Source organism: Callospermophilus lateralis, chromosome 18, assembly GCF_048772815.1.
Source record: "Callospermophilus lateralis isolate mCalLat2 chromosome 18, mCalLat2.hap1, whole genome shotgun sequence".
NCBI lineage: Eukaryota > Metazoa > Chordata > Mammalia > Rodentia > Sciuridae > Callospermophilus > Callospermophilus lateralis.
In genome coordinates this window covers 1,097,780-1,122,174 of record NC_135322.1, presented here as the reverse complement: position 1 = coordinate 1,122,174, position 24,395 = coordinate 1,097,780, and the positions used below count along the sequence as shown (strand labels likewise).

Here is a 24,395-nt window from a genome sequence, read left to right as displayed (position 1 = left end):
TTTCTGGACATTTTTCATCAAAATAGATTTCAAAATCCCATGGAACTTGAGAGTGATTGGTCTGTCAAAATCCTGTTTCACAGCCTCAAGCCACCTTGTGGGTCCTTTCATACCAGCGCAGAGTGAACCTTCCTTCCCAGAAGACGCCCTGGCGAATGTCAAGACCACCGACTCTTGGGAAGAGAGGGTTACTAGAATGTGAAGGTAAGAAGAGGATGAAGAGGAGCGAGGACACTCTGGGAGAAGATGACCTGGTACCCAGCAAGAAATGCCGGGCCCAGCCCTGGAAGTATGCAGGAAGCAACGGGGAGCGACCCCTGAGCTTAGACCGTGAAGGAAAAGAAAGAAACTCTGAGGTCGCTGGGCCTTCAGCCGGGACCAGCCCCACCCCAGGGCCTGAGCTGCGCGTGGCGGCGCCCTCAACCCAGACGCCCTCCGACAGAACAAGTCTGGGGTCTCCACCGGAGTCGGGCCAGGACAACCAGGGGTGGCAGGAAGCCCAGGCCGCCCCCGACAAGGTGGCGGAGCCCAGGTGGGCCTGGCGCGGCCTCCCCAACCTGGGGAACACCTGCTACATGAACGCCGTGCTCCAGGCGCTGTTGGCCATCCCGTCCTTTGCCCAGGGCTTGCTCCTGCAGGGCGTCTCCTGGGGGACAGCGCCCTCGGGGGCTCTCCTCACGCCCCTGAGCTGGCTGCTGGTTTTGAAAGATGTCTGCAAGGTGGAGACCAAGCAGGAGCTGCTCCTGAGCATCAAAAGTGCCATCTCAGCGGCTGCGGAGGCCTTTCAGGGAAGCCAGCAGAATGACGCGCATGAATTTTTAGGCCAGTGTTTACAGCAGCTCAAAGGCGAGTTTGAGGATTTAAAGGCCTCCTGGAGCGCTGGCGGGGAGGCTGGCGGGGAGGCTGGGGGGGACCCAGCCCCAGAGCTGTGCGCCGGCAGCCCTGCCACCCAAGCATCCCACTGCCCTGTTAGTGCGAACTTTGAGTTTGAGATGCAGATTTCCATCACGTGCCAAGTGTGTGGCTGGGTGGTCCTCAAGACAGAGCCCAGCAACCACCTGTCCCTGGACCTGTACCGCGGGACAGAACCACCGCCTCTGTCGGTCCAGACTGCGCTGGACCTCTTCTTTGCAGCCGAGGAGCTGCAGTACAGGTGTGAGCGGTGCCAGCACAGGCGCTCTGTGCTGAGGTGCTGGTTCGGCAGGCTGCCCCGGGTCCTCATTGTCCACCTCAAACGCTACAGCTTCGACGACGCCTGGCTGCTGGTGAAGAATGACCAACGGGTCCATGTCTCCCCGTCCTTGGTTCTATCTCAGTGCAGCGCAGACACCAAGCCACCACTCCCCGTGGTCAGAAGGGCGCCTGCGGGGGATGCCAAGGTCCTGCACGCCGTCTCTCAAGAGACACTTTCTGCGGTCACCAGCCCGTCCTTGCCATCTGAGACGCAGAGCTCCGCATCCCGTGGGCCCCGAGGAGTCCAGAGCACCCGTGGAGGAGCAGGCAGGACCCAGGGGCAGGGAGGCCTGGAGTCGGAGCTGACCGACCCCGGAGGCAGGGCGCCTGAGCGAGGACAGGCGACAGCAGACTCTGCGGCGGCCCAGGAAGGCCACCCCCTGCCTCATGAGGACAGAGGGGAGCCAGTCAGCACCCCCAGCTCAGTGCTTGCCCAGGTGCCTAGAAACCCAGAGCTTCAGAACAGTGAGAAAACCAACTCCGGGGGTGTCCAGGGATGTCCAGAGAAGGACATGAGTGGACCCACAGAAGCCAGACTTCAGGAAGCCGACCAAGACGTCTGTGGTGCGTCGGGTTCTGACAGGGGTCCTGGAAACCAGGGCCGTATCGCCCAGGCCCGGACACCAGACGCCGTGGGGTCAGGAGGTCCTCCTCCGGCTTACAGGCTGGTCAGCGTGGTCAGCCATGTCGGGAGCTCCGACTCGGGCCACTACATCAGTGATGTGTTCGACTTTCAGCAGCAGGCCTGGTTCCTGTACAATGACCTGAAGGTGTCGCAGATCCCAGAGGCCGTGATGTGGGAGGCCAGGAAGCGCACGGGGTACCTATTTTTTTACATGCACAATGAGATTTTTGAGGAATCGTTGGAAAAGACAGCGAGTCCCCAGAAACTTAGCGCCCAGACAGAGACGACCCCTTGGGCTGACTCAGAAGAGACCCCTTGGGACAACTTGTGACATAAGTCAACTCGCCTGTGGCCTCCTCAGTCCCACTTCCTCTAAGGAGGCAGAACACTGAACTGGGCCAGAATGTAGGAACACATGACCCAAAGTGAAATCTTATTCTGAGGACAGAAACCTGGATCTCATAACTCCGGAGAGATGCACCCTTCTCTCCTACAAGGTCAGAAATGGTGCTGCTTGAGTTTTGCTTTTTTGTTGTTGTTGTTTTTGGTACTGAGAATGGAATCCTGGGCACTTAGACTCTGAGCCCCATCCCCAGCACTTTTTATTTTTTATTTAGAGACTGTCTTGCTAAGTTGCTGAGGCTGGCTTTGAACGTGGTATCCTCCTGCCTCAACCTCCCAGGTCACTGAGATTGCAGATGTTGTGCCACGGCACCCACGGCTTCTCAAGTTTTAATGGGATGGTGTGAAAAGGTCCTTCCTGAACCAGCAACCTAGTAGCAGCAAGGGACTGACCAGAAATACAAAACCTGAAGTGAGGCACAGGCACGTGACTGTCCTCCCAGTGACTAGGGAGGCTGAGGCAGGAGGATCAGAGGTTCAAGGCTAGCCTCAGCAACTCAGCAAGACACTGTCTCAAAATAAAAATAAAAATTAGTGGGGATGTATCTCAGTGGTAAAACACACCTGGGTTCAATCCCCAGTACCAGGAGAAGAAGAAAGAAATGCAAAATTTGAGATCCACGTCTAGAATGGCTGATTCAGAATGGGAAATAAGCCCAGCATTCGGAGAGGCGGTGCCCTAAAAGTTCGAGAAGCGCTCTTCAATGTGGGGAGCATCGCGCTCGTTTTGCCATTGTACATGTGTATCGCTCACGTTGTGAAAAGGATTTTCATTGTATTCTTTGGTTTCTTAAGTTAATTCATATCATTCTTTTGTAAACTTATTAAAATAAAAACCCAGCAGATGAGTGCACCATGGGCTGAGTTCTCCATGAGCCTTGGCTCATCACTAGTGAACTTTGCTCAGCCTCCTGGGAGCTGCGGGCACGTTGCCGTGGCGTGGGAGGTGGGCAGAGTGTTGAAGGGTATGGGCTGTTTTTAGAAGTCCTTTCTCTGTAGTTCAATTCAGACTTTTGTTATTCCACTATATCATGGAACCAAATATACCTTTTTTCCCTCTCATTTTGATGTGATGTAACGTTTTAAAAGTATTTTTATCTACTCATTGGGCTTATTCTGTCAGCACAGGGCAGGGATTCGGTGGCCCAGGGTGCCAGTTCCCTGGAGTGTGACTGTTCTTGTAGCTGCCCCTGCGCATGTGAAGAGTCCCCTGCTGCTCGGCTGTCTTCCCAGGAGCACTGGGAAACGCGGTGGGAGTCCGCCCCTGAGTGGACCTGGCTGGAGGGACCAGAAGAGCCCCGAGCAGAGACTGTAGGACCAGACCAGCCAGGGAGGGCAGGAAGGGAAAGCGCTCAGGGGCACATGAACATATGTGTGAGGCTTTTTTTTTTTTTAAATATCAGGAAAATAAGAAAATTGTTTTAAGAAAATAAGAAAATTGTTTTTTAAAGGAAACAGATCTACCATGATTCCACTCGTGATATTTTGGTGTATTTTCTTATAAGATTCACACAATGAAATAAATTTGTTCATAGACTATATATACAAGAATTGGTGAATTATATCAATAATTAAAATTAAAATAAGCATAACTCATCAGCCGCGGTCGTCTGTGTGCAGCTGGCCTGCCTTGTCCCTACCCGCTCCGAGTGCGTTTGGCCTCACGGAGCCTCACCTAAGGCAGGGGTACTGAGAGCCGCAGCCTGACCCCAGGTGCTGACCAGGTCCTCTGACACAGCAGCGCCCAGGGACACTCCGAGCCGGGCGCACCCTCCCCTGTTAGTTCATTCCAACTGATCAGGTCACAGAGAGGTTAGAGAAAGGGCTTCGAGGGCAGCACCTGAGAATGCACTGACCGCTCAATTCCACTTGACCTTTTTACACAGCCTGACTAGGTTCCGCCCCGTCCGTCCTCCAGGTCCCCACCTCGTCCCTCCACCTCTGACACTCTGCCTGCGCTTCTCCCCCTGCTGCAGCACGGGCACCCGGGGAGCCGCGTGCACATTTGGCGGGGCTCCTGGGCAGGTGGTGGTGCTCAGTGGTAGCCCTGGAGCCCGGCACCCGTGGACAGCCCCTGCCCCATCACAGCATGCCACACCACCCTCTGTGACTAGGGAGGTGATGGTCAAGGCAGTGGACATGCTCGCAGGATCCACAGCCTACATGTTCCGCCACCTGGGGTCAAGGAATGCAGGGTGGCCACGGAGAGTCCATGGTGCCACTTATGAGGTGTGGGGTCTGGACTCGACCCACACAGGCCCACCCAGCAGTGGCCCAGCCATCGACCCTGGTCCAGGAGCTCAGGGATGGGGGGGGTGGGGACACTCCCATTCTAACCCATCCCTGCTCACGTGACCCAAATGTCGCCCAAAGGGAAGGGGACTGCCTGTCCCATGTGGCCTGTCCGCAGGCCAGAGTCCTGACCACTGACGGCTCAGAATGTGGTGAGGCCTTCCCAGTCAGCGGTCACGGCCATGAGCGCGGTCCCTGATCCAGCACCACCTTGTAAGAGGGACTCTGGACAGACACTGCCCAGGGAAGACGAGGGACGGACGGGGGGAGGACCCTAAACACAGGTCAGCGGAGGAGGATGGACAATCCACAAGCCGGGGAGAGGGCCTGGAGGGGTCCCACCCACCGTGTTCACTTCACAGCGACCCCACACAGTTGTAGGCCTCCTGGGGCCTCCTGTCCCCCAGAGCACAGGGACGGTGCCATGGAAGGAAATCAGGGCTCAGTCCTCGGAGCCAAGGAGAGCCCCCACCCAGCAGAAGTCGCAGACACTGGCCAAGAGCAAGGAGGCGGGGCGGGCGGAGCTGTGACCATCATGGCCCTCTCACACCTGTCTCCCTCTGTGCCTTCTCCTGGTGACACACCGTCCCAACCCCTCTCCCTTGCTGTGATGGATTTGGTGCTGTTTCTTGGTATTTAGTGGCGGGGGCCAAGAGGGACAATCCTCGGGCTGGGGACGGGCTGGGGACGGGCTGGGGAGGTACCTCAGCGCTGCTGTGCTTGTCTGCCGCGCTGGCTGCCACCCGCGCCCTGGAGGAAGGAAGGAGGAATTCAGAGCAGCTGGGAAGAGGGTGGGCGGTCCATCTGCAGGAGGACGGCCTCCTGGCTCAGGCAGGAAGGTGTTCTTGTCCACGCTGACAGGGGCATCTGCGGAGAGCGCGGTGCGATGAGCCCACCAAGGCCCCTTTATCTGCCTTTTAGTTCACCTCCCTGAGCCACGAAGAGCGCTCAGGTCTCAGTCCTCAAGTGCTCCTTCCTGGCCACCTTGCACCCCAGGGGCCCACATGTGGCCTTGGCTCTGCTAAGCAGGCGTGTGTGGGAGACCCGAGCAGAAACCTCGCACCCCAGGGGCCCACATGTGGCCTTGGCTCTGCTAAGCAGGCGTGTGTGGGAGACCCGAGCAGAAACCTCGCACCCCAGGGGCCCACATGTGGCCTTGGCTCTGCTAAGCAGGCGTGTGTGGGAGACCCGAGCAGAAACCTCGCACCCCAGGGGCCCACATGTGGCCTTGGCTCTGCTAAGCAGGCGTGTGTGGGAGACCCGAGCAGAAACCTCGCACCCCAGGGGCCCACATGTGGCCTTGGCTCTGCTAAGCAGGCGTGTGTGGGAGACCCGAGCAGAAACCCAGGGACCCTCCTGTAAGTCAGGGCGTGGGGTCAGGCTCCTCGCCTCAGGAATCGGGAGGAGTCCATGGACACAAGGCGGAGAACAAAGTGACAGGGTTTAACAGAAAGAAAGCGGGCTCCCCAGAGAGGGGCCCAGGGGTGGCTGCTGTGCCAGGGTTTGTGTGGGACGCAGGCTGCGGTCACCAGCCCCCGGTGTCCCCAAGCTCTCCTGTGCTCTTTGGGCCCACAGCCACCGTGCACACCCACTTCTCTGGTGGGGTCTGGGCGCCAGGCAGCGGGTGTCTCGGGGTCAGTTCTTCCCTCTCTGGTTACCCAGGAGTCGGCCTGGCCGTCATGAGCCTGGCTTGTGCCCAGTTCCTCAGCCCTGAGCCCCGAGGAGCCCAGGTTTCCCGTCTGCCCCCTTTAACCCTTTCTCCTGCCTGTGACAGGGTGGGTGCCAGGAAATGGGAAGCTCAGGGCTCCCCCCTGCCAACCTGGTGAGGTGAGTGCCAAGGAGGTGGGGAGGGGTGGAGACCCCGTGAGACCACGTCCTGCCTCCTCCTTCCCCAACTTCTGTGCTTCTAAGGGGCAACTGAGTCACCTCGGCTTCTAGATTTATTTCATTCACTTAACAGAAGAGCTCCAGGACACTAGGAGCCTGGGAATCTTTGTGCTGATCACCCTCCATCAGGGAAAGTGCCTGGGTTCCCAGGGCACGCAGACTGCTGGCCATCAGTCCCAAGAACACATTCCACAAAGGGGTGGCACATTCTGTTTATTACTGTGCACTTCGTATTTACAAGCGTCGTTAACACGAGGTCCTCAATAGATGCTGGCAGGTGTGGTGGTTCGCCCCTGTAATCAGGGGCTCATGAGGCTGAGACAGGAGGATCGAAAGTTCAAAGCCAGCCTCAGCCACTTAGTGAGACCCAATGTCACAATAAAAAATGAAGGTTCTGGCGGCCAGGGGGATGCTACAGCTGTCGCTCAGTGGTAGAGCACTTGCCTTGCACAGGTGAGGTTCTGGGTTTGAGCCTCAGAACCACATACAAACCAGTAAGTAAAATCAAGGTTAAATTCTGGTTAAATCCCCAGTACCAAAAAACAAAACAAAGCAAAACGACCCCAAAATAAACAAACGAAAAACAACTAATAGGGGCTGGGGTTGGGGCTCAGCAGCACAGCGCTTGCCTCCTACGTGTGAGGTGCTGGGTCCGATCCCCAGCACCACAAATAAATAAGGAAATAAAATAAAGGTCCATCAACACACAAAAAAGAAAGAAAGACAACTAAGGAAGTCTGCAGACTGCGTAACCAGATCAGTTTCCAAGGAGAAGCCGTCCTCACTGCCCTCTGGGAGGCCGTCACGCCGCGGGCCCCTCGGGGCTTGGGGCGCTGCCCAGGCTGCCCTGGCCACTGGCGGGCTCCTCTCGGGGGTGCACCCTCCTCTGGTGCTTCACGAGGTAGGACCTGTCGGCGAAGGCCCTTCCGCACCGGGCGCACACGTGCGGCTTCTGCCCGGTGTGCGTCTTCTCGTGCAGGCGGAGGCCCAGCTTGCGGCTGAAGGCCTTGCCGCACTCGGCGCAGCGGTGCGCCTTCTCCGCGAAGTGCGTCAGCCGGTGGGTGCGCAGGTTGGACTTCTGCAGGAAGGCCCTCCCGCAGCGGTCGCACGCGTGGGCCTTGTGCCCGGTGTGCACGCCGCGGTGCTGCAGCAGGTTCTTCCTCTGCTTGAAGGTGCGGCCGCAGTCCTCGCACGCGAAGGCGCGCTCGTCCGCGTGGAGGCGCTCGTGGTCCACCGCGTTGCACTTCTGGGCGAAGGCCCGCCCGCACACGGTGCACGGGTAGGGCTTCTCCCCGGTGTGCGTCCGGCGGTGTCGCAGCAGGTCCGACCGGAACACGAAGGCCCGGGCGCAGTCGGCGCAGCGGTGCGGCCTCTGCCCCGCGTGCACCCGCAGGTGCTGCGCCAGGGCCGACCGGAGCTTGAAGGCCTTGCCGCAGGCGCCGCACCCGTGGGCCCTCTCGGCGCCGTGGGTCTTCTCGTGGTTGATGCGGGCCGACTGCCAGGCGAAGGCCTGGCCGCAGACCCGGCAGCTGAAGGGCCTCTGCTGGGCGTGCGTGGCCTGGTGCTGGGCGAGGCTGGGCTTCTGCTTGTAGGTCTTGCCGCACTGGGCGCACCGGTGCCGCTTCTCCCCGCCGGCCGGCGCGGGCTGGCGCGGGCGCAGGCGCTGACCGCAGGCCGACTCTCCTCGGGCGTCGCCGTCCCAGGGCTTCTCCGCCTGGAATGGTTCGCGGCCACCTAACGTCCCAGCCCTACGACCTTCCGGGGAGCCGTGCCGAGCGCCGTCTTCCCGGTCCACACCGCGTTTCCGAGGCCGTCCGCGCCGGGCCGGGCCGGGCTGGGGGAGCCTGCGTCTCCGGGGGGGCTCCTCGGCGCCGGGCAGCACCCTCTCCTGGTGCCGGCCCCGGGTCAGCGCTGCCCGGTCGCTGCGCACCGCTTCTCTCCGGACCCGCCCTCGGACACCGCAGGCTTTTCCTAAAGGGAGATCAGGGAGATGTCCCGCTGAGGCTCTCCTCTGCGATCCCTGGGGTCCCCTGCGGTCACCCAGGACCCAGAGCGGTGCCCCACCGCCGGGTGCGGGCGTGGGACGGCGCCGGTGTCCCCGCAGCTCCCCAGGCCGAGGCGGGATGGGCGAGACCCTGCCTCAAAGTGAGAAGTAGGAAGGGGCCTGGGGACGCGGCTCAGGGTTCAGCGCCGGGTGCGACCCTCCTGCCACAAGAGGGGAGGGAGGGGTGCAGCTGGGAACACCCCTGGTCAGTCCCCAGCGCTGCCAGACAGTGCTGGGCCACACCCCAGGGCCAGGGCTGGGGGCGCAGCTCCAGGTCAGCAGCCCGAGCTCGGCCTCCCCGGCCGCCCACCTCTGGCTACCGTCGGGCACCGGCGTTGGCCAAGGGTGGACTCCAGGCTCACAAACCGCTGCTTCTGAACGAGTCTGCGCCTCTGAGTCGGCTCGTTCGCCTCGTCGAGGTTCCTTGCTTCTTGATATAAAGGAGAGCCCCAGGTGGGGGCCTGGGAGGAGAGCCGACAGAGAGGGGTGACCTGTCCGCCCCACACCGTCTAAGGCAGGGACCTGGCCGCGAACGCACCCTGGTGCAGGGGTCCCAGCCCGGAGACCTGGTGGGGCAAGCGCCCAGCTCAGCCCTGAGGCCGCGGGTCCATCTCGGAGAGGACAGCCCGGGGACACGGGAGTGGAGCTGTCGAGGCGGCGAGTTCTCCGTTCGCCGCCAGAGGGCGCCGCACAACCAGCCCGCGGACGCGGAAGACGCCTGCGCCCTTCGCGGTGGCCCCCTGCCACCTACCTGCGCCGCTGCTCTCCGCTGACCACGGCCCCTGGCCTCTCTCGAGCCTCAGGATCACGTCGGGCTTGACGGTCTCCTCTCCTCCTGGAGAGAAGACACGGGGCTTAGGCTTGCTTTTGCGTGTGAAAACGTGAGGGTGTGTGTGACTGTGTGAGTGTGTGTGTGTGACTGTGTGAGTGTGTGTGTGTGACTGTGTGAGTGTGTGTGTGACTCTGTGTGTGAGTTTGTACAAGTGTAAGTGTGAGGGTAAGTGTTGCGTGATGATGTGTGTGAATCTGTTTGTGTTATGAATTGTGAGTGTTGTGTGATCACCGAGTGTAGTTTGTGCATGAGTGTGAATATGTGAATATTGTGTGACTATGAATTTCTGTGTTTGTGTGTATGAGTTGTGTCATATGATCCTGAGTGAGTCTGTTATGAGTTTTGTGCAATTGTGAGCTTGTGTGAGTGTGAGAGTATTGTGTTATATGAGTGTTAGTGTTGTGATTATGTGAATTTGTGTTAGTGTTGTGATTATGTGAGCTTGTGAATGACTTCTGTGTACGCTGTGTGATTATGAAAGTAGTTTTGTGAGTGTTGTGTGAAGGAGTGTGAACTTGTGTGAGTGTGAGCCTTGTGTGGCTATGAGTGAGTTTGTGTGCTGTGATCATGAATGTGAGTCTGTGGGCATGGCGCCTGTGTGTGTGCGCCAGGAGCTCCGCAGGGCCTCACTGCCCACTCACCCAGGGAGACCAGGTTGCGGTAGTTCTCCAGCGTCACCTCCTGGTACAGACGTCTCTGTTCAGGGCTCAGCTCCTGCCACTCGTCCCAGGTGAAGTTCACAGCGATGTCCTCGAAGGTCAGCCCTCCTGGAGGCAGATTCCCCTTCTGCCTCAGGGCGCCACGGGGCCTCGAGGCCTGGAACCCAGGACACAGAAGGGTCTCCATCAGGCCGGTGCGGGGCTGTGAGCCCCGAGAAGCCATCAGACCAGGAGGCCAGGTCTGCCCGCCCTCCTGCCGCCTGCCCTTCCGGGCAGCTCTCAGGCCACCTCCCCGTGCACCCCGCCACCTCCTGCTCCTCTTCCTGTTCTAATCAGCATGTCATGCCCATGCCTTGTCGCAAAGCCGGTCCTTTAGCGTGGCCCGAGGAAGGTCCTTGCTCATCGTCTGGACGGCCATCTTAAGTGACAAAGGCTCACTCTCCCCATACCAACCGCAGCCTTCACCTCCATTTGGGGCCCACCCGGCCTGACCCCTGAGCCTGCCCCTAGAAGCCCAGACCCCAGCCCTGTCCTGCCTCTCTCCTGGAGGGGCGGCTCCCTTTCTCAGCTCTGCCTGGTCTCTGTCTTTCTTTTCTCTCCCGCCCACCTCCGTTCCTGGCTTTCCTTTCACCTAGGAGTTGGCACACGCTGTCCCCTGGCATAGCCTCCACGGTGGCGCTGAGTATCAGCAGGCTTCTCCTGCCAAGGTCAGATCCCAACACTGGCCTCCATGCGCAGAGTCGGGAAGAACCTGCCCCTCCCGCCCGGGAGCCTGGGACCCGCTGCAGTCCCCAGCTCTGCTTCTGAGTGTTCCCAGGAGGTGCGGGACTCGCTTCAGATGCGAAGACACAGCCAGGTGCCAGCCGCTGCCAGCTGGACGAGGACGCTTCACACCTGGCCCTCAGCAAAGGGCCAGTCTCGCCAGGCAGGGCGGCGGCCAGAAGGTGTGTGGTTTCCGTAGGAAGGAGTCAAGTGTGAGAAGGCCCAGGCGCGAGGAAGCAGCCCACGCGCTGGGAGGGTCGGTGCCGACCAGACGGCCGGGTTGACAGGACTCACCTGGGACGCGCTCATGTCCTGGCCTCTCTTCAGGCTGAGGCAATCTGTATTTTAATAGAAAAAAATAAAGAAAATGAATCCATAATTTAGGATATGGAAGGAAGATGTTTTCAATTGGTGTAAACAAGGACTTCTCAACTCTGGGGCTACTGGGATTTTGGATGGGGCTATTCTGTAGTGAGGGACTGTCTTGTCCACTGTAGAATGTTGAGCAGTGACCCTGCCCGACACCCCTACATGCCACCAGTGTATGAACCACTTGTCACAACAGAGATGTCTCTAGAAAACGCAGATGCCCCCTAGGAAGCACCATGGAAGAATCACTGACCTTAACCCAGCGTGGGGGTGCACACCTGTAATCCCAGTGACTCAGGAGGCTGAGGCAGGAGGATTGCGAGTTCAAAGCCAGCCTCAGCAAAAGTGATGCTTTAAGCAACTCAGTGAGACCCTGTCTCTAAATAAAAAACAAAATAGGGCTGGGGATGTGGCTCAGTGGTTGAGTGCCCCTGAGTTCAATCCCTGGTATTCCCCAGGCTCCCGTAAAAAAAAAGGGGGGGGTTGAGGGTGTGATTCAATGGTGAGACATCCCTGGGTAATTCCAGTACAAAGAATCAGTGATCTATTCTAATCCCTTCTGCCACATTTTGACCCATTGTCCCAGAGGTGGAACACCTGTCATCCCACCAACTTGGGAGGCTGAGGCAGGAGGATCACAAGTTCAAGTTCAATTTCAGCAACTTAGCAAGACCCTGTCCCAAAATAAACATACTGAAAGGGCTAAGGGTGCAGCTCAGTGATAGAGCACCCTGCATTCAACCCCCAGCACCCAAACAAATGAGGCCCCCAAACATAAGTTTAGCATGTAATACTCAATATGATTGTGTAAGAAAATAATTATAGATATTAGTGTAAGATATAAGCTCTAGATGATTTCCAACTTTAATGCAGCTCTGTCAATTTCATCAAAATATTTTCAGAATTGAAAACTCAGGACGTAGTGGGTCTATGCACATCTCAGGGCACTGAGGAAGAGCACGCGTGCAATGGGACCTTCCAGGGCAGACCACCTGAGAAGGGTCTCGGGGCAGAGCCTCTGGATGCTGGAAGGGCCAGGGCGGGAGCTGCCAGCAGGGTCTGGGGCCTCGAGCAGGAAAAGCGGCTCCAAGGGGGTCAAAGCCCGGGCCGGCCCGCCTGGCTACACTAGGACATATCTGTCTGGATTCAGATTCAAACTCCACTTCTTTGTTTTTTGTTACCAGGGATTGAACCCAGGGACGCTTGACACCGAGCCACATCCCCAGCCCTGTTTTGTGTTTTATTTAGAGTCTCACTGAGCTGCTTAGCACCTCACCTTTGCTGAGGCTGGCTTTGAACTCACAATCCCCCTGCCTCAGCCTCCCCGTTGATGGGATCACAGGTGTGTGCCACTGCACCTGGCTCCTTTGCTGATTAATTGGATGACCTGGGCAAGCTTGTCGACCTTTCTGGACCTGGTTTCCTCTTCTAATAAAATGCAGCAACACATTAAAATTTTAGGGAATGAGCCAGGCGCAGTGGCCATGCCTGTAACCCAGTGACTTGAGAGGCTGAGTCAGGAGGGTGGCAAGTTTAAGGTCAGTCTTGGCAATTCAGTGAGACCCTGTCTCAAAACAAAAAAGGCTGGAAATGTAGCTCGGGGGTAGAGCACCCCTGGGTTCGATCCCTAGTTCCCCAGTCCCCCCAGGCCAAAAAAAAAAAAAAAAAGACCACAAAAACAAGACAAAACAAGATAGCAACAAAAGAGGGTGCTTCAGTTAAGTCCCGATGTCCTAAACCCAGCGACATCAAGGAAAGATTCTTCCCTGCAAACCTCAGGGTGCTCAGCATGGCCATCTGGTGCGCTTTTATGAATTTTATTCTGAGATGGGGTCTTTCTAAGTTGCCCAGGCTGGCCCCCAACTCCTGGGCTCCCGTTACCCTCCCGAGTTGCGGGGACTGCCAGCATGGCCACATCGTCCCTTCCTTTATGTCTGAGTGGCTTCTTGGAGAGGGACACACTAGGAACTCTAGCAGCTGCTGTCCAGCCAGGATGCCTCCTCTGGGCACTCCATCCCCAACAGGGCCAGCTCCCTGCTCCCCAGATGGTGATTTCTCTTTCTAAATGCACAGACATTTCCCCCAACAGCAGGGCCATCTGGAATCATTAAAGAGGCCATTACACAGCAGAGCCCCCTGCACTGGGGACTGCCACCGCAGGTCACAGTCACTCACGGCCACGGAGGCAGACTGCAGCCGAGGCCGAAAGTCCCCTGGAGTCCAGGGGCACAGGAGGCTCCCCTCGAGGACTTGGTTGGACGACAGGCCACGGTCAGGAGGGGACTCCAGTGCCCGGGGGCGGCTTCAAGGGGAAACGCAGGGTCAGCGCTGGGCACTGCCCCCCACGGGGGTGGCCAGCCGGGGTTAATGCCCCAGTCACCGCATCGGGACGGAGGTGCAGGGAGAAGCAGGCAAAGAAAACCGAACAGCTCTCAAAAGGCTCAGTATCGGTGGGAGAAGAGGCAGGCTGCAAACCCAAGACCCAGGAAGACCTGCTCCCTCGGGCCAGCCGCGGAGGCCCGCCCCTGCGCCCCACCCGGAGGTTGCCAGGGACTCGTCCCCAGGATCCGCCATGGGTCAGCGCTGACACCTAAGAAAGGCTTTGGAGCCGGGCGTGGTCACCACACCTGTGATCCCAGTGACTCAGGAGGCTGAGGCAGGAGGATCACAAGTTCAAGGCCAGCCTCGGCAACTTAGCCCCTGTCTCTAAATAAAAATAAAAAGGGTTGGGGGTGTGGCTCAGTGGTAGAGCACCCCTGGGTTCAATCCCCGATATCAATAAATACATTTTTAAAAGAAGTAGAAATCAGTAAAAAATTTAAAAATCAACGGACACATCTAATCTCCAGAAATCTAAACAGGAAACTGTTAAGAGCAATCTTGAGTCGTGGAAATCAATGACCTTAAAAACACAATTTGAAAATCAAACAAAATCAGAAAGAAACAAGAACAAGTAGAAAACAGGATACATGAAAATACCTTTAAAGACATTTTGTGTGCTGGGGGTTGAACGTGGGGTGCTCTTACCACCAGCTGCATCCCACCCCCTTTGTCAGTCGTATTTTGACCCAGGGTCTCCTGAAGTCGCTGGGGCTGGTCTTAAACTGGCGAGCCTCCCTTCCCAGCCTCCCGAGCCTCCCTCTCAGTCATCCCAGGCATTCCCAGCCACGCCCAGCTAGGAAGGCCGTCGGGTGCCAGCCCTCCACGCCGCGTCCCCGGGGACACGGGGTTACACCAAAACAGACAGGGGACCCAGAAGGTGGGTCAGAAAACTGAGCTCTCACCTGGGGAGGCCAGCGGAGGCCACAGGCCGGCAGAGGTAGGCCCGCCGGGCTTCGACGGCCGCAGGACGGTCCGGCTCCGAGGGAGGGTCTCCAGCACGACAGAGCGACCAGTGAGCCGGCCGGGGGGACCGGCTGCGGGGGAGGAGAGGCCCAGCGGAACCAGAGGTCTGGACCGCAGCCGGCGGCGGGCACCGAGCACGCAGCCCGGGTGGGCAGCGGAGTGGACCGGAAGGCGGCTCCTGGCCAAGCGCAGATTTGCAGGCCTGGGACCCCCGACGCCCGTGACCGGAGGCTAGGGAGGGAGGACTGCAGTCGAGGCCATCCTGGGCAACCGGCCGACCCGGTAGCGAAGAGAAATGAAGCCGCCGGCGCCTGTAATCCCAGCGGCTGGGGAGGCCGGGGAGGCTGGGGAGGCTGGGGAGGCTGAGACAGGAGGATCTTGAGCTCAAAGCCAGCCTCAGCAATTCAGCGAGGCCCTGAGCAACTCAGTGAGACCCGTCTCTAAACGAAGTACAAAATGGGGCTGGGGGCTGCCCTGCGGCCGAGCGCCCCGGGGTCAATCCCGGGACCCAGACAACAAAACAGAAAACCCGGCTGAACCGCGGGGCTCTGGAAGCGGGGCCAGGGCTTGGGAAGGAGTGGAGCCTCCCCGAGGGGAACGAAGCGAGTGCTCTCACCGAGCAGCCGAACCACCCAGACCCGCGCGTCGGCCCCTCCCGCGCGTCCCACCCGATCCCGGCCCAGCCCCGCCTGATCCCGTCAGCCCCTCCCGGCCCCATCCTTCCCTCAATTTCCCCAAACATAAACTTCCCCTAGAGCTCCGGCTTTATTGGACCTGGGGGGCTCTGCCGGGGGCTACAATCCCAGACCTTTTTACTTACTTTGAGACAGGGTCGGCTAACAGGCTGGCCTAAAACTCCATCCTCCTGCCTCAGCCTCCCCGGGGGCTGGGATTAGAGGCCTGCCCCACCGCACCTGGCCAGGAGCTGTGATTGATTCTAAAACCCATCCCTGGCTCTGAGGGCTGGGGTGGGGTGAGGGCTGGGGTGTGGCTCGGTGGGGAGAGGGCTGGGGTGGGGTGAGGGCTGGGGTGAGGGCTGGGGTGTGGCTCGGTGGGGAGAGGGCTGGGGTGTGGCTCCGTGGGGAGAGGGCTGGGGTGTGGCTCGTGGGGTGAGGGCTGGGGTGTGGTGGAGCCCTGAGGCCCGGGTTCCCCAGCCTTTGTTGAAGTGGCCTTGGTGCACACACCTATGATCCCTGCTGCTGGGAGGCTGAGTCCCCAAGCTCACCAGCTCCGAGCCAGCCTGGGCGACGTAGAGAGGCCTGTCTTCAAACGAGTCCTAACACTGCTTAATCAATGAAATGAAAATCCTGGCTGTGGGCACAGCTCAGTACGAGGAGCAACACGGGGCCCCTGGGGTCCCCAGCCCGTGTGAAGGAAGCCAGGAAGCAGAAATCTTCATCTTCAACTGAAATAGTCAGCGTTAAGGGTTTGGGCTCAGTCTGTTTGGGTTTGGTGCCAGTGAACCTCCGAGCAACGGTGCTTCAGCCTAACAAACTTAAATGAAAAAGTGGAAATAGTAACTGAAACCATGATCTATCCAGACGATGGAAAATCCTTGAAATTAAGTTAAGGCAAAGTGGAAAACTCACAAGATATCGTATTTTTTTAACCTCATCGACAAGATGGAGACGGTGGTTCACGGCTGTGATCTCAGGATCACTAGGTTGAGACTAGCCTCAGCAATTTAGCACAACCCTGTCTCAAAATAAAAAGACGGCAGTGTGGCTCAGTGGTAGAGCATCGCTGGACTCAATCCCGAGAGAGAGAGAGAGAGAGAGAGAGAGAGAGAGAGAGAAAGAGAGAGAGAGAGAGAGAGAGAGAGAACAAAGTTTTGAGTTAAACTATTAAAAACTTTTATTTAAAAATAAAAATGAGGGCCTGGGCTGGGACTCAGTGGCAGAGCCCTTGCCTGGCATGGGGAAGGCACCAGGTTCTGCCCCAGCACCACATGAAAATAATCAAATAAAACGAAGGCATGTTGTCCATCGACAACTACAAAAATATCAAATAAGAGATTCCATGCTGTGCAAAGCAGTCTACAGGTAGATTTGATTCAGCCCCTACTGTGCTCCAAGTGCATCTGTTGGCTTGTCACAAGGGCTTCTAACCATTGAGCCACGTCCCCAGCCTTTCTTATTTTTTCTTCTGAGACAGGGTCTCTCTACGTTGCTGAGTCTTGCTAAATTACCAGGCGGCCTTGAACCTGGGATCCTCCTGCCTCAGCCTCTCAAGTCTCAGGGAAGAGAGGAGAGGACCACCTTGCCCAGGTAGAACATTCCACTTGCTTTGGGGGGACCAGGGATTGAATGCCCAACCACTGAGGGACACCACCAGCCATTTTATTTCATGAGTCCAGCTCTCACTACCTTGCTGAGGGAGGACAGGAGCTGGCACTCCTCTTGCCACACCCTCCTACAGTGCTGGAATCATAGGCATAGCCTCCGCACCCAGCTCACATTCTGCTCTTCCAGGACCTTGTGGCAGAGTGGCTGCAGACTTGATGGCCCTCCTGTCACACATTCCCAAAGCCTGGGGAACAACCAGGGACTCTGAGGCCAAAGGGTCTCCCCTGGCCACATACCTTCCTAAAGATTGTGAGGCTTCATGGCCAGTGAGGTGGACATTACTGTCTGTGTCCAGACTGCGGATGTCCCAAGATTCATAGCCCAAATTCATTTTGAGGCAATCCAAAGCCTATATATACCTCACCCGAGAACGGTTCTCAAAAGAACACCTTTTACCTCACCTCAGAGCAGTTCTAACATGACACCTTACACCTCAATTCAGAGCAGTTCTAACATGAACACCTTACACCTCAACTCAGAGTACTACTAACATGATGAACACCTTACACGTCACCTCAGAGCAGTTCTAACATAAACACCTTACACCTCACCTCAGAGCAGTTCTTACATGAACACCTGACCCTCACCTTAGAGCAGTTCTAACATGAACAGCTTACCCTCGCCTCAGAGCAGTTCTAACATGAACACCTTACCCTCACCTCAAAACATTTCTAAAATGAACACCTTACCCTCACTTCAGAGGAGTTCTAAGATGAACACCTTACACCTCAACTCAGAGTACTACTAACATGATGAACACCTTACACGTCACCTCAGAGCAGTTCTAACGTGAACACCTTATACCTCATTTCAGAGCACTACTAACATGAACACCTTACACGTCACCTCAGAGCAGCTCTGAATTGAACACCTTTTATACCTCACCTCAGAGCAGTTCTAACATGAATACCTTATCCTCACCTCAGAGCAGTTCTACCATGAACACCTTACACCTCACCTCAGAGCAGTTCTCACATGAACACCTTACGCCTCACCTCAGAGCAGTTCTAACAGGAACACCTTACACCTCACCTGAGAGCAGTTCGTACATGAACACCTTATACCTCACCTTAGAGCAGTTCTAACATGAACACCTTACACCTCACCTCAGAACAGTTCTAAATGAACACCTTATCCTCACCTCAGAGTAGGTCTAACATGAACAACTTACACCTCACATCAGAGCGGTTCTTATATGAACACCTTTCACCTCACCTCAGAACAGTTCTTGCATGAACACCCTACACCTCACCGCAGAGCAGTTCTTACATGACACTTACACCTCACTCCTGAACAGTTCTACCATGAACACCTTACGCCTCACCTCAGAGTAGTTGTTGAATGAACGCCTTACACCTCACCTCAGAGCAGTTCTTACATGACACTTACACCTCACCTGACAGCAGTTCTAACATGAACACCTTACACGTCACCTCAGAGCAGATTTAACATAACACCTTACCCTCAATTCAGAGCAGTTCTAACATGAACACCTTACACCTCACCTCAGAACTGTTCTGAAATTTACACCTTACACCTCACTCAGAGCAGTTCTCACATGAACACCTTACCCTCACCTCAGAGCAGTTCTTACAAAAACACCTTACACCTCACCTCAGAGCAGTTCTCACATGAACACCATATACCTAACCTCAGAGGAGTTCTTACAAAAGATTTTCACCTCACCTCAGAGCAGTTCTAATATGACCACCTTACACTCACCTTAGAGCTGTTCTAACATGAACACCTTGCCCTCACCTCAGAGCAGTTCTTACAAAAACACCTTACACCTCACCTCAGAGCAGTTCTAACATAAACACCTTACACCTCACCTCAGAGCAGTTCTAACATAAACACCTTACACCTCACCTCAGAGCAGTTCTAATATGACCACCTTACACTCACCTTAGAGCTGTTCTAACATGAACACCTTACCCTCACCTTAGAACAGTTCTCACATGAACAATTTATACCTCACCTCAGAGCAGTTCTTACATAAACACCTTACCCTCACCTCAGAGCAATTCTCACGTGAATACCTTATACCTCACTTAAGAGCAGTTCTGAAATGAACATCTTACACCTCAACTCAGAGCAGGTCTACCATGAACACCTTAACCTCACCTCACAGCAGTTCTCACATGAAAACCTTACGCCTCACCTCAGAGCACTTCTAACATGAACACCTTACACCTCATCTCACAGCAGTACTAAAAAGACCACCTTACACCTAATCTCAGAGCAGTTCTGAAATGAACACCTTACACCTCACCTCAGAGCAGTTCTAATATGAGCACTTTTCACCTCACCTCAGAGCAGTTCTCACATGAACACCTTACACCTCACCTCAAAACATTTATAACATGAACACCTTACACCTAACCTCAGAACAGTTTTAACATGAACAATGTAAACCTCACCTCAGAGCAGTTCTAATATGAACACCTTATACCTCACCTCAGACCAGTTCTCACATGAACACTTTACCCTCACCTTAGAGCAGTTCTAAGAAGAACACCTTACCCTCACCTCAGAGCAATCTAACATGTACTCCTTAACCTCACCTCAGAGCAGTTCTAACATGAACACCTTACACCTCATCTCAGAGCAGTTCTAACATGAACACTTTACAATAACCTTAGAGCAGTTCTAACATGAACACATTACACCTCACCTCAGAGCAGTTCCAACATGAACACCTTACACCTCACCTCAGAGCAGTTCTAACATGAACACCTTATACCTCACCTCAGAGCAGTTCTAACATGAACACCTTACACCTCACCTCAGAGCAGTTCTAACATGAACACCTTACACCTCACCTCAGAGCAGTTCTAACATAAACACCTTGCACCTCACCTCAGAGCAGTTCTAACATGAACACCTTACACCTCATCTCAGAGCAGTTCTAACATGAACACTTTACAATAACCTTAGAGCAGTTCTAACATGAACACCTTACACCTCACCTCAGAGCAGTTCTAACATGAACACCTTATCCTCCCCTCAGAGCAGTTCTAAAATGAACACCTTACACCTCACCTCCGAGCAGTTCTAACATGAAAACCTTAACCTCACCTCAGAGCAGACCTAACATTAACACCTTGCACCTCACCTTAGAGCTGTTCTAACATGAACACCTGACACCTCACCTCAGAGCAGTTCTAACATGAACACCTTACCCTCACCTCAGAGCAGTTCTAACATGAACACCTTACCCTCACCTCAGAGAAGTTCTAACATGAACACCATACACCTCACCTCAGAGAAGTTCTAACATGAACACCATACACCTCACCTCAGAGCAGTTCTAACATGAACACCTTACACCTCACCTCAGATCAGTTCTAACATGAACACCATACACCTCACCTCAGAGAAGTTCTAACATGAACACCATACACCTCACCTCAGAGCAGTTCTAACATGAACACCTTACCCTCACCTCAGAGCACTTCTAACATGAACACCTTACACCTCACCTCAGAGCAGTTCTAAAAAGAACACCTTACACCTCATCTCATTGCAGTTCTGAAATGAAGACCTTACACCTCACCTCAGAGGGGTTCTTACATGAACACCTTACCCTAAACTTAGAGCAGTTCTAACATGAACACCATACCCTCACCTCAGAGCAGTTCTAACATGAACACTTTACCCTCACCTTAGAGCAGTTCTAACATAAACACCTTACACCTCACCTTAGAGAAGTGTTAGGATGAACACATTACCCTCACCTCAGAGCATTTCTTACATGAACACCTCACACCTCACCTCAGAGCAGTTCTAACATAAACACCTTACCCTCACCTCAGAGCCGTTCTATCATGAACTCCTTACCCTCACCTCAGAGCAGTTTTTACATTACACTTACACCTCACCTCAGAGCAGTTCTGAAATGAACACCTTAACCTCACCTCATAGCGGTTCTAACATGAACACCTTACACCTTACCTCCGAGCACTTCTTACATGAGCACCTTATACCTCACCTCAGAACATTTCTAACATGAACACCTTACACCTCACCTCAGAGGGGTTCTTACATGAACACCTTACCCTCACCTCAGACCAGTTCTAACACAAACACCTTACCCTCGCCTCAGAGCCGTTCTATCATGAACTCCTTAACCTCACCTCAGAGCAGTTCTTACATGAACACCTTACACCTCACCTCAGAGTAGTTCTTACATGAACACCGTACACCTCGCCTCACAGCAGTTCTCACATGAACACCTTACATTTTACCTTAGAGCAGTTCTTACATGAACACCTTACTCCTCACCTCAGAGAAGTTCTACCATGAACAGCTTACCCTCACCTCAGAGCAGTTCTTACATGAACACCTTGTACCTCACCTCAGAGTAGTTCTTACATGAACTCCTTACACCTATCCTCAGAGTGTTTCTCACTGAACAACATGCCCTTACCTCAGAGCAGTTCTAACATGAACACCTTACACCTCACCTCAGAGCAGTTCTAACATGAACACCTTACACCTCACCTCAGAGCAGTTTTTACATGACAGTTACACCTCACCTCAGAGCAGTTCTGAAATGAACACCTTACACCTCACCTCAGAGGAGTTCTTACATGAACAACTTAACCTCACCTTAGAACAGTTCTAACAAGAACACCTTACACTAACCTTAGAGCAGTTCTAAAATGAACACGTTACCCTCACCTCAGAGTAGATCTCACATGAACACATTATACCTCACCTCAGAGAAGTTCTTACATGAACACCTTACACCTCACCTAAGAGCTGTTCTCACATGAACATCTTAACCCTCACCTCAGAGGAGTTCTTACATGAACACCTTACACCTCACCTCAGAGCAGTTCTCACATTAAAACCTTATACTTGACTTCAGAGCTGTTCTTACATGAACACCTTACCCTCACCTCAGAGCAGTTTTCATATGAACACCTTACACTCACCTCAAGCAGTTCTAACATGAACACCTTACCCTCACCTCAGAGCAGTTCTAACATGAACACCTTACCCTCACCTCATAGCAGTTCTTAAATGAACACCTTTCACCTCACCTCACAACAGTTCTTAAATGAATACCATACACCTCACCTCAGAGCATTTCTGAAATGAACAACCTACACCTCACCTCAGAGCAGTTCTGACTTGAACACCTTACCCACAACTCAGAGCAGTTTTAACATGAACACCTTACACCTCACCTCAGAGCAGTTCTAACATGAACACCTTACCCTCACCTCAGAGCAGTTCTAACATGAACACCTTACACCTCACCTCAGAGCAGTTCTAACATGAACACCTTACACCTCACCTCAGCGCAGTTCTAACATGAACACCTTACACCTCACCTCTGAGTAGTTCTAACATGAACACCTTACACCTCACCTCTGAGCAGTTCTAACATGAACACCTTACACCTCACCTCAGAGCAGTTCTAACATGAACACCTTACACCTCACCTCTGAGCAGTTCGAACATGAACACTTTACACCTCACCTCAGAGCAGTTCTAACATGAACACCTTACACCTCACCTCTGAGCAGTTCTAACATGAACACCTTACACCTCACCTCAGAGCAGTTCTAACATGAACACCTTACACCTCACCTCAGAGCAGTTCTATCATGAACACCTTACACCTCACCTCAGCGCAGTTCTAACATGAACACCTTACACCTCACCTCTGAGCAGTTCTAACATGAAAACCTTAACCTCACCTAAGAGCTGTTCTTACATGAGCAACTTACACCTCACCTCAGAGCAGTTCTTACATGAGCACCTTATACCTCACCTCAGAGCAGTTCTACCATGAACACCTTATGCATCACTTCAGAGCAGTTCTATCATGAATACCTTAAACCTCACCTCAGAGCTGTTCTTACATGAGCAACTTACACCTCACCTCAGAGCATTTTTAACATGATCACCTTACCCTCACCTCAGAGCAGTTCTAACATGAATACCTTATCCTCACCTCAGAGCAGTTCTACCATGAACACCTTACACCTCACCTCAGAGCTGTTCTTACATGAGCAACTTACACCTCACCTCAGAGCATTTCTCACATGAACACCTTACGCCTCACCTCAGAGCAATTCTCACATGAAAACCTTATGCCTCACCTCAGAACACTTCTAACATGAATACCTTATACTCACCTCAGAGCAGTTCTACCATGAACACCTTACACCTCACCTCAGAGCAGTTCTCACATGAACACCTTACGCCTCACCTCAGAGCAGTTCTCACATGAGCAACATACACCTCACCTCTGAGCATTTCTTATGTGATCACGTTACCCTCACCTCAGAGCAGTTCTCACATGAACACCTTACACCTCACCTCAGAGCAGTTCTCACATGAACACCTTATGCCTCACCTCAGAGCAGTTCTCACATGAAAACCTTACGCCTCACCTCAGAGCACTTCTAACATGAATACCTTATCCTTACCTCAGAGCATTTCTTACATGATCACCTTACACCACATCTCAGAGCAGTACTAAAAAAAACACCTTAATCCTCACCTCAGAGCAGTTCTAATATGAACACCTTACACCTCACCTCAAAGCAGTTCTGAAATTAACACCTCTACACCTCATCTCCGAACAGTTCTAACATAACACCTTCCGCTCACCTCAGAGGAGTTCTAACATAACACCTTGACCACACCTCAGAGCAGTTCAAACATGAACACCTTACAAGTCACCTCAAAATATTCATACCATGAACACCTTACAACTCACCTCAGAACAGTTTTAACATGAACAACTTAAACCTCACCTCAAAGAAGTTCTAACATGAACACCTTACACCACACCTCAGAGCTGCTCTGAAATTTACACCTTACACCTCACTCAGAGTAGTTCAACATGAACACCTTACACCTCAACTCAGAGCAGTTCTCACATGAAGACCTTACCGTCACCTCAGAGCAGTTCTAACATGAACACCTTACACCTCACTTCAGAGCAGTTCTAATATGAACACCTTGCCCTCACCTCAAAGCAGTTCTTACAAGAACACCTTACACCTCACCTTAGAGCAGTTCTCACATGAACACCATATACCTCACCTCAGAGCAGTTCTAATATGAACACCTTACTCTCACCTTAGAGCAGTTCTAACATGAACACCTTATACCTCATTTCAGAAAAGTTCTTACATGAACACATTAAGCTCACTTCACAGCAGTTATAACATGAACACCTTACTCTGCACCTCACAGCAGTTCTAACATAACACCTTCCCCTCACCTCAGAAAGGATTTAAGATAACACCTTACCCACACCTCAGAGCAGTTCTAACAAGAACACCTTACACCTCACCTCAGAGCAGTTCTAACTTGAACACCTTACACCTCACCTCAAATCATTTACAACATGAACACCTTACACTTCACCTCAGAACACTTTTAAAATGAACAACTTAAACCGCTCCTCAGAGCAGTTCTAACATGAACACCTTACACCTCACCTCAGAGCAGTTCGAAAATGAACACCTTACCCTCACCTCAGAGCAGTTCCTACATGAAAACCTTACACCTCACCTCAGAACAGGTCTTAAATGAACACCTTACCCTCACCTCAGAGCAGTTCTAACATGAA

General features: G+C 53.9%; 1 protein-coding gene across 1 annotated transcript; it reads left to right on the top strand.

Annotated features, from left to right (window-relative positions):
- The first annotated feature begins 215 nt into the window (after window positions 1-215).
- On the top strand, window positions 216-2,189 carry Usp29 (ubiquitin specific peptidase 29). The gene has a single exon (XM_076839213.2). The coding sequence runs from the start codon at window positions 216-218 to the stop codon at window positions 2,187-2,189; it is 1,974 nt and encodes a 657-aa protein (XP_076695328.2).
- Window positions 2,190-24,395: the final 22,206 nt, after the last annotated feature.